At 50.0% G+C, this 10,697-nt stretch overlaps 1 protein-coding gene across 1 annotated transcript; it reads left to right on the forward strand.

The window, feature by feature from the left end:
* Positions 1-5,593: 5,593 nt before the first annotated feature.
* INAFM2 (InaF motif containing 2) lies at positions 5,594-8,519 on the forward strand. The gene has a single exon (XM_072808802.1). It carries the CDS (start codon positions 5,874-5,876, stop codon positions 6,330-6,332), a length of 459 nt encoding a protein of 152 aa, XP_072664903.1. The 5' UTR covers positions 5,594-5,873; the 3' UTR covers positions 6,333-8,519.
* The last annotated feature ends 2,178 nt before the right edge of the window (positions 8,520-10,697 follow it).

A 10,697-nucleotide genomic window follows, 5' to 3' on the forward strand; every position in this document is an offset into this window, starting at 1 on the left:
ACTGTTCCAGTAGTTCATAGTAAAGACAGAATGAAGAAAGAAAGGAAACAAAGAGAGTATGGAGGGAGGGGAAAAGGTCAATTCACTTCAGAGTATCCTTAATGAAGCAAAAAAAATTGCTAAAATTGATTAAATCATGACCCTTAAATACATGTCTTTTAAATATCCTCTGTGATTGGGGAATCTGGCTGTCTCCATGCAGTGTGCAACTCTTGACCTTGGAGTTGTGAGTTCAAGCTCCTCATGGGGTGGAGAGATTACTTAAAAATAAAAAAATCTATTAAGGGTGCCTGGGTGGCTTAGTCGGTTATGTATCCAACTCTTGATCTCAGCGCAGGTCTTGATCTCAGGGTCCTGAGTTCAAGCCTCACATTGGGCTCCACACTGGGCACAGAACCTACTTAAAAACTAAACAAAAAAAAATTGAAAAAATAAATATAAACAGACAATATTAGATGGAAAGTACTATACTGCACACCCAAGTATAATGGGTCTGTCTTATGAACCACTGTGCCACTGAGTTATCAGCTGAACTATTTTTTTCATGGAATACCATTTTCACTTGCAAGAACAACTGATAGAAAAACTATGGTTATTAAGATGTGGCTATTTGGCAGATGTTTTATCTAATTCAAAATAAGTAAGCCTGTCACTTTGGGGAAAACAATGAATAGTATTTGTGACTAATTTTAAAATTTGAACTTTCTGTGAAAATTAGAACTTTAGAAAATTTATATGCACTATCATGAGTTTGACAGATTCCAATAAACTTTTTCTGATATTAACAAATATAATTTTTAATATTGTATAATGAAATTGTATCAATATTTGAAAGATCTGTGTAATCCAACGAGCCATTATTTTCCAAATGACCAAAGCAGGATGTTATAAAACTATACAAGGGTACAAGAGCCATTCATAGTGCAGGGCAGATTAACAGACTTTAATGTGAATGAGTTCATTGATATAGTTTTATATTCTACAGTACAACTACCATTTAAGAAAATACTACTTGTTGAGTTTTGGTGTAATCTCAAATTATGTGAAAAGGCTATTAAAATGCTTCTGTCTTTCTCAATTCCATATCTGGGTCAGGCCAGATTTTCTTCATATATTTTAACCAAAACAACATATTGCCAATAGAAATAGATATGAGAATCCAGCTGTCTTCCATAAAGCCACTTTTTAAAGATTTGCCAAAGTGTGAAAAAAGCTACTCTTTCAACTAACTTTTTTTCTTTCCTAAATAGTTCTTTTTCATAAAAATATACTCTTGATGTTAACATATAATGGGCTAATTGTTTTTTAATTAATTGATAAGCATTTTATAAATTTCTCAGTCTTAGAACATGAGAGACTCCTAACTCTGGGAAACGAACAAGGGGTAGTGGAAAGGGAAGTGGGCGGGGGGTTGGGGTGACTGGGTGACGGGCACTGAGGGGGGCACTTGACGGGATGAGCACTGGGTGATACACTATATGTTGGCAAATTGAACTCCAATAAAAAAAAAGAAAAAAAGAAAAAAATTTTTCTCAGTCTTATTTCTAATATGGTAAATGTTGATAGATATAGCCCCTATAAACAAAAGCTCTTTGGAGACATTGGTTTTCAAGAGTGCAAAGTGCTCTTGAGACCAGAAAGTTTGAGAACCACTGGCATAGGTTGAGCAAAACCATTACTGGCGGCCCATCTAGTTTGCCCTAGGGATGCTATGTTCTATTCACTGTCTGCCTAGCTCTACTGTCAGGACCTTCCATTGCCAGTCCAACTTGCTGCTCATCACAGTGGTTGCACCAGCCTCTGGATTCTATTATCTCATGGTCCTATCGTCCTCATGGCTATCAAAGAGCCAGTGCTGTAATGACCTCTGCTGTCAGCCCTGGCCTGGAGAGGACAGCCAAATGAAGTTCCTCCCAGTGCATTCCTCTTTGCTTTGATAACCAGAGTTAAAAAAAAAAAAGATAACCAGAGTATCCTCTGGGCCTTCCTACAGGACTGAAGTGGGTTTCTGGCCTTACATAGAGGACTGATCATATAGCAGGCTCATTTCCCTGAACTTTTCGAACCCTTCTTCCATCTTCTGCTATGGCAATTCTGGCATTTTCATTTCACTTGACTGGCCATTGCCTTTCCCCTGTCTCCCAGGATCTTTGTCAGGGTATTAAATCCTATATCACCTGAGAGTGCTCCCATATCAATACACTCTCCTTTTTTTCTTAACTTAATATTCAGGTTCAGCTCCCCATTGATCCAGCCTATACCTCCTCTCCGGGCTCCTACCAGTACATGTTGATTACTTTTGTAGCTCCTTGCAGGTATAGCACTCTTCCTTTCCTAGTAGGTCCCTAAACATCTCTGGTTGGGTTTTGTTGCAAGTTGACGCTTACTTATTGGTCTTGTAGGCCAAAAGAGAGAGGCAGCTTCCTTTGGCATCTGAGAGCAATTCCCAGGGACACTGGAAGCTGTGAGCCATCAGTAGCCAACACTCCTGGCAGCTAGAAGAAGGAGTGCTTCCACCCTGATCTGAGGGTACCCTCACTACAGAGACACATTTCAGCTCCACCTATGAGGCAGAGTAGAGCAGGGATCAGAGAACCTAAGGCCCTAGAGTCAGAATGACTCAAGTTTGAAGTCTATCTAGCTATGTGACCTTGAGCAAGTTACTTAGCTTTCTTTGGGGCTCTTTCTTCACTTTGAAGATGGAGATAAGTAGTCACTACCTGATAGATTGTCGTGAGACAAATGAGATGAAGCATATAAGGGCTTAATTTGGAGCCAGCACATAATAAGAGCAAGGATGTTGCTACTGTTATAATAAGTCAAAACGTTCCAGAGCTGGAAAGGCTGCTTTATAGAGCAGAAAGTAAGGTACACCATCATGGCTATCTCTGGATAGCTGTCACTGGACAGGGATCCACAGAGATGTTGTGGAGGAGGTCTTAGGCCCCTTGGGGGTATTAACAAAAGATGACCTGTGGGGTCTATTCTGTCCCCAAGCTGCCTTGATTTTCTGATTTCTTTGTCTCTACTTACCCTTGGGTTGGGGAGAGGCATTTAGAGGAGCATTTCACTTTCAGGCCACTAGGGGGCCACTGGGTTGCCTGCAACAGGAATACACTAATGGTTTCTTAATGGCTCAGGCACCAGGGAGATCAGACTCCATTATATCTGAAAGCATTTTGAGTTCCTAGGGTAAAAGACACTATGTAAATCCAGATAATAAATAGGGCTTATTGATGACAGGTTAAAGAATCTGGCACTGTTTAGTTTGGAGAAGAACAGGGTGAGACGAATTCAGTAAGGGCTTTAAGTATATTTATTCCTTAGCATGGAAAAGAGTGACATGCTGTTCATCTACCCCACTGGGAACCAAGCAAGAAGAAAGAAGTTTACTTAATATGGAGTACACTCAAAGAAAGAGGATGGAAGGAGGCTTTGGGTTGGCCTTACCTGGAATCTTTCAAAATAATTCACCTTGGTATAGTTGATCTGATCAGTTCTGTCAGGAAGACCAAAAAGCAGGGGAGAGAAGAGAGGACAACATCCAGAGACAATTCAGAGATTTTAACTTAACAGGCCACCCTGGGAGCAGGATGGGGAAGGAGTAGTTGTTTTTTCCCCATCAGTGCACAAAAGGCAATTAACATTCCAAATTTTGGATGTCCTTAAAATTTCTCAGAAGTACAAGGGCAGGCTAGGGTATTCCTGGAAATCGCATCCAGTTGACTACTGCTAGTGGCAGACTCACACCTGGATCTCAGGAATGAGAGAGAAAGGCTGGGTTATAGGCCCCTGGTTTAAGCAGCTGATGGACACCCTCAGCTCTGGCAGCCAGCTGATTTCTGTTTGGCTGAGGTAGCAGAGCAGCAGTGCTGGGGAGGAGCTCCCTTGTAAAGGGACAGGTGTCTAGAAGGCAAAGATTTGGGGCATCAGGGTGGCTCAGTGGCTGAGTGTCTGCCTCTGGCTCAGGTTGTGATCCCGGGGGTCCTGGGATAGAGCCCCACGGTGGGCTCCTTGCTCAGTGGGGAGTCTGCTTCTCCCACTGCCTATGTCTCTGCCTCTCTCTATGCGTGTGTATCGTGAATAAATAAGTAAAATCTTTAAAAGAAAAAATAGAAGGCAAAGATTCTTGTGGAGGAGGGGAAATGGGAAGGGCAGAGAGGGTCCTGTCCCACAGAGTCAGGGGTCACGATCACACGTGAAGGGGGAAGGGGCCGGCACACACAGGATCCCATCACCACCACAGCCCTCTCCCCCACCCCCCCCACCCCCCACCACACAGGCACAGTCTCTCACATACCCACTAAGACATCCAGGCAGCACACCCGCCCCAGCTCCGGGAACACAGGGAGTAGAATTCAGGGAGGAGGGAACCATAAATTCCGGAAAGCCTTCTACAGAGGGAGTGGGGAGAACAGAAGGCAAGAGAGAGGAGGGCAGAAGGGCAGGAAGGCACAGGGGAAAGCGGCTGCCACGAGGGAGGACCCACCTCATAAGGGAAGGCGGAGAGGAGGAACAACAGCCCAGACTCTGAGGCCCAGAGGGAATCCGAGAAGGGGAGAGGTCCGAGAGCCACCAGTTCAGTGCAGTTCCTGACCCAAAAACCCAAAGCTGGAAGTCGGAAGCCCCGACCTGCTGCGCGCTTCAGGACTACGGTGGAAGGCGAGTCTGGAGAGCCCAGCTCAGCGCGTGGCTCTGCCCCAGAAACTTTGAAAGGTCTGCGCAGCGTGACCCGGACTCTAAGAGAATAAGGAAGGGAATCGGGAAGATTTCAGCAGAGCCCCGAAGGCCAGCCGGGCCGGGGCGGGGGCCGGGGCGGGGGCCGGGGGCGGGGGCCGGGGGCGGGGCCGGGGCGGGGGCGGGGGGCGGGGCGGGGCGGCGGTGGTGAAGGGGCGCGACCGGCTGTCAGCAGAGCGAGGGAGGGTTCCAGGCTCCTTAGCTGCCGGTGCGGGATGAGGGCCCGGCCCACTGGGAGGGAAGGGGTCCACGAGACCCGCTCGGAAGGTACGTGGAGCGGGGCGAGAGCACGCGAGGACACGCGCGCGTCACCACCCCCACTTCGGGGGTATACTAAGGCCTGCGGGCCGCAGCCGCCGCTGCTATTGCACCGGTCACTTCGGACAGTCGGGAGCGGAGGACAGAGGCGCCAGAGTTGACAGCTCCTGGCTCCGACCGCCCGGCCCCGCCCCCTTTCCCGTTCCGCGCCCCGCCCCGAACCGCGCCGTTCCCCTTTTAAAGAAGCCCCCGGGGCTCCCATCCCCGCCGCGCCGGCCCGCGCGGGGCTGCGGCGCCGTTGCCCTTTTAAGAACCGGCCTCCTTTAACTCTCTCCTAACGGGGCGTCCCGGCGGAGCTCGCGGCGCCCGACAGAAGCCCGCCTCCCCGCGCGGCATTTCCGGACCCCGGCGTCGCCCTTTTAAGAGGCAGCCCCTAGCAGCGCTCCCCCCGCCCCCTGTTGCCGGCGCGCGAGGTGGGGGAGCCCTGCTGGAGCGGAGCGCGCCGTCCGCGCGGCCACTGGAGACCGGGCGGCCGGCGGCCGGGCAGGCGGCGGCGGCGGCGGCGGCGGCGGCGGCAGCGGCGGCGGATGGGGACGCGGAGCCGGGCGGCTGTGGCGGCTGTGGCTGTGGCGGCGGCGGGGAAGCAGCTGACGGGCCGGCGGCGGCGGCGGCGCTGGCGGCAGTGACTGGTCCAGGCCCCGGCGGCGGCTGCAGCGCCGCGGTGGAGGGCTGCGGGCGGGCGGCGTGAGGAGCGGCGGCGGAGCGCGGAGCTGCCGGGAGCGGAGGGCGCCGGGCCGCCCCTTGTCCAGTCCTCGCAGGCCGCCAGGCCCCCTCCAGCCGGGGCCGTGGAGCACCGGGGCAAAGGCCGGGGCCCCCCCATGAAGGAGCGCGACGCGGCCCCGGCCGAGCGGGGCAAGCCGGCCACCTACACCGGGGACAAGAAGGCGAAGATGGCGGCCAAGACCAACAAGAAGTGGGTCCGGCTCGCCACCGTGTTCGCCTACGTGCTCTCCGTGTCGCTGGCCGCCATCGTGCTCGCCGTCTACTACAGCCTCATCTGGCAGCCGGTGGGCGCCGGGACCTCGGGGGGAGCCGCCGGCCCGCCCCCCGGCGGCTCCAACGCCACCGGCCCGTCCGGGACTTCGGGGGCGGCGGCCGGGCCCAATGCCACCGGCTCGTCCCGCCGCGAGGCACCGCGCGACGCGCCCCCGCTGCAGGCGGCGCGGCCCGTGGCCCCCGAGCCCCCTGCCGACAGCCCCCTGGCCGGGCCGCTGGGGCGGCCGCGGGGGCCGGAGGAGGACGAGGAGGAAGCGGCGGCGGCGCCGGGGAGCCGTTGAACCCCTGCGCGCCGGGGGCGGCCAGGAACCGTTCTCCCCTCCCCAAGCCCGGAGGCAGGACTTTGCAGCAGGACGCGCGGGGAGCCCGCGGGAGCGACCCCCTCGGGAGTGAACGCCCTCCCTCCCCGCGACGGTCGCCAGCTCGCCCCGGGAGCGAGTGGCCTGCAGCCGGTTCTTCAGCCCAGGGACCACGATTCGGCGGGGCTGGGTGGGGAGTTTGGGGTTTGGTCTTCCCAGGACCGTGCTGCGCCAGGGCCCGGAGCCATAAAGGGAATGGGGGGAGGGGTGGGGAGATCCCAGCTCCGAACCCTTTTTCGCCGCTAGCTCTTGTGTATCCTACGTGCAGGAGTGACTCGGGCTTTCCCCCAAGATTCAGGGGAAGGAGGGAGCTATAGGGGCTCTTTAATAAGCTGAAGCTCTCGCAAGGAGGGCACCAAAAGTAGTGGAGCTCAGGTACGTCAACCTAGTTGCAGTGGCCACAGATGCATTTAATTTATAGATCCCTGTATATAGTTGTTGACATATGCACTAGAAGCTATAATTACACAGAACTATATGTATCCTCCCACAACCCTGGGTAGCTACCCACTGATGGGGTCATGCAAGGGCTATTTGCTGGCCCCCAAAGTGCAGCTAGCCAGAAGGGCACAAACACTGTTGTTTTCATCACCCACTCTGTTCCTCCTATTTCAGAAAGATAGGTTTATGACCCAAAAGAGTATAATCATCCTGAGACTTGAAAGGATAGTGGAAAACCTTAGGAGAAGTAGAAGCAGTTTAGGGAGAGTGGAGAACAAACTAATCGCCTCCTCTTCCCACCCTGGTGCCCCCTCGGAAGAGGCTTCCTGTTGCAGCCCTAAGTATCTGGAAATGGGCCAGGGAAGAAGGAAGGGAAAGAGCAGTGCCTCTGTGCTTCAATCCTTGGCCTTCTCTCCTCACAGAGTTCTTGTAGGAAGAACAAGCTTTTGTAAGTAGAGTGGCTCACAAGTGTTTTTATTTTATTTTCTGCTCCTCGAGACCTCGTCTTGTTCCAGTAATCAATCACCCTTGCCTTCCCTCTTTCCTGAGCCTGCAGTGACTGCGTAGCCCTGCAATTAGGGCGAAATCTGATGTGAAACCAGAGCTTTGAGCACATTTTCTGGTTTTGCATTGTATTAGAGAACCCGAAAGGCTAAAAAGTGGGCTTCAAACTCAGGATTGTGCTTTGATAGCCAGTTAATAGACCAGCCGTGGGAAAGTTGCATTGGTTTATCTTTACCTCTCCTGATAAATCCTACTTATATGCAGCCTATACTTTGATTGAGAGGAGAAACACCAAGGGAAGTGACATCTGTATAGTTCTGGGACAGCAAGAATTATACATCCTCAATTTGGATTCCATTTCCTTCTGCCACTTGCTTTTAGGCAATTGAGTGTGGGTAGTGACAAGATATCAAACCCCTTAGTGTTTCCTTTTTGGGAAATTAGGCACCTTAAAAAAAAAAAGACAAAAACTTACCCACCTGAGTCCTAAAAACAGTTTGTGTCCAGTTTTCTGGCCTACACTCTAGTTAGCTCTGACCCAAGTTTACAGGACAACAAGTCTTGCTTTAAGCCATGTTCTGTTGTGGGCAAGATAACAGCAGCTAAGCTGTCAGCCTAGGAGCCGGCTGGTAGCACCCTCAAGATGTCTTGGCTGGAGGAGATTTCTGAGTAGCTGATGTGACTTTGGTCATTAGGAAGCCTTTGAGGCCTTTTTAAATTTTTGATGGGGGCCTGGGGGTGGGGAAGAAACATAAAATGCCACTTTATAACTTCAATGATAGCCTGTAATTTATATTTATTGTGTGAATTTTTAGTCCTATATTTTAATAATTTGTAAATTGATCTTATTCCAAGAATCCTTTGAACTTGCAGGAGGACATCTGGGAATCCAGTCCCCTGCCCCCATCCCTGCATCCTGGACTGTCTAATCCACTTTGGGATGGATCACAGAGTCTAGAGAGACCACTCATAGGTCCAACTGCTGGCCTCCTGACTCTAAAGCCTTCACTGGAATTGGGACATTAGCTCCAGCTCTAGCTGTCAACATGACCAGAGACATTATTTATAATTCAGCCATTTAAATATACCTGTCCTCAAAAAGTCCTGTATATTTTTTAAAAGTTTTATTTTTCAGGTGAACAAAAATACATTCTAAGAACTCTACATATGCCTGTGTAAGTTGACCATTTCTCTTTCGTACTCCTTGGGGAAAGAGTGGAGGTTGGAAGAAGAGATGGTCCGAGATGTGGTGGTTAGATGTTGATGAATAGGTGTAGGAGGAAAAAGCAATTGCCCTGATGTTCTCTGTGCCTGATGGCTTAACTGAATTGATTAGTGAAGAGTGGTAGGAATGCATCTTAGTCGAGAAGCAATCTTGGGGTCAGATGAACAGTGATACCTAGCTCAGTCACCTTTTACCAACCTTTAAAAACCTCTGAAAGGTTCTGCTCTGAAGGGTCTCTGAGCAGATGCCTAGCTGGGGAAGCTAAGGGACCAGCAAGCATACATATTAAGAATTACTACCAAAAGAAAAAGAATTAGTACAAACACTGAGCTGGCTGAGAGCTGAGGTGAGGATAAGCCACCTGATAAGCATCACCGTTCTCCCTGTTAAACCTTCAGCGCCTAGATAGTTCGAGAAGTACTAACGCTGGGAGGGTCGGGAGGGTCGCACTGATGTGCCTGCAGTGGTTGGTCAGAGCTTTGTCTACAGTGGAGCAGGCAAGAGAGCCAAATGGCTGAGAGAAGGTGTAGGTTGCTTCAAAGGTAAGGCCTTTTCTCCCCCTAAAGCAAACAATAAAAGACATGTGGGTGAAAAGCAAAATATAAGGGATTAGTTATGCCTCAAAATACATGGCACACGGTTGAGCTGAGCTCATTATTAGACAATGCTGCCCAATACAAAGCAGAGTGAGAAGCCAGTGTCAGTGGGGCCCCCTGAGGCCTGCACTTCTCCAGAGCTGTTGGGGGCTAGCTTCTGTGCTTTTACATCACCTTGTAGTCTGCAGGGGAGCATGGAAAAAGTCCGCCCTTCTTTTATTTTCCTCTTCAGCCTACACAATGGCTTTCTGTGAGAGGGCTTGGTAAGGCAGAACAGAAGGGAAGTGAAAGAGTTTCCAAGGTTCTTCTAGTCAGCCCCCCCTTTTGTATAGATGGTGACATGTGGCTTTTGCAGTTGCACACGGCTTCACACACTGGACCCATACAGTGTGTGTAGCAAAAGCCTGTTGGCCAGAACAGGGCTGGGGTGGTGGGGAGCAGGGGTCAGAACAGCTTTATTTTCATGGGTTAGAAATTAGCTGCAAAATTGTCCATCAGCAAGGAGAGGTCTGCAAAAGGGGGTTACTTTCCTTGAACTGCTTTGAACCTGGATTGCCAGGATCATTTCTAGGTGTTTACTTCTATTAGACATTACTGTGTGCACTCACTCCCAGGCAGCCTGAGTTTGAAGGAGGAGATAATCCTCTCTTGTGAAGTTTTGGAGGGTAAAGGATCAGGAGTCTGCTAAGCTGTTTAGACTTGAGTCTGTGTTGGAATCATTTCTTTCCCCCATGATGCTGAGGTGCAGAGAAGTAGTTCTCTGAAGTTTCAAGCATAAAAAATACTTTTCTTCCTAACAGCTCTAGATTTCTGCACAGTATGAGACTACAGCTTGGGAAGCTTTTCTGTCTACCTTGTTTTTCAGTTTTCACTAGGGAATTCTAAGATACTGTGTTCTTCAGTTGAGTATTTATATCCTGTTTTGAAATGCTGAGTGGAGTGCATCTACTTGTTTCTACATATTTTTTAAGGGGAACTGAAAGGTCAGGTCCCAAGCTTTAGGGCTACCACAGCTATTTAAAAGGGGTAATAATTGTCCTCCCCTTCCTGTTGGCAGAGAATGGAGGTATTTCTGGAATTGCAATGCAATAACAAAAAGGGCCACAGCTGTATGCGTTTTCTTTTTCTTGGCTCCCTCAGTAGAGGGAAGGACCATAGTGGCTTTGCTCATTTCACAGGACCAGTGCTAAGCTCAGTGCCTGGCACATTGTAGTAGGTGCTTAGAGTTTGTTGATCATTGGGTTGATCATTGTGTTAGAATTGGCCCTAGTGGCAGTGTGGTGTCACAGTTGTAATCCACTTGTGTTCCCACATCTTTTACTTGATGATCTAGCCTGTGGGTTTCTGCTGCCGGAAAACCTGTATCAGGCTCTTTGTTCCCTCCAATAGCTAATTTAAAAAACATACATACTTTTTATCACACACCCAGACTCTTCCAGGCTTTCTATCCTAAATACAGATAAAGCCATGGCTCCAAATATATACTGTGTACAAGAGCCACCTGGTCAGTAAGGAGCACCT

The sequence above is a fragment of the Canis lupus genome, chromosome 32 (assembly GCF_048164855.1).
Source record: "Canis lupus baileyi chromosome 32, mCanLup2.hap1, whole genome shotgun sequence".
NCBI classification, from domain to species: Eukaryota; Metazoa; Chordata; class Mammalia; order Carnivora; family Canidae; genus Canis; species Canis lupus.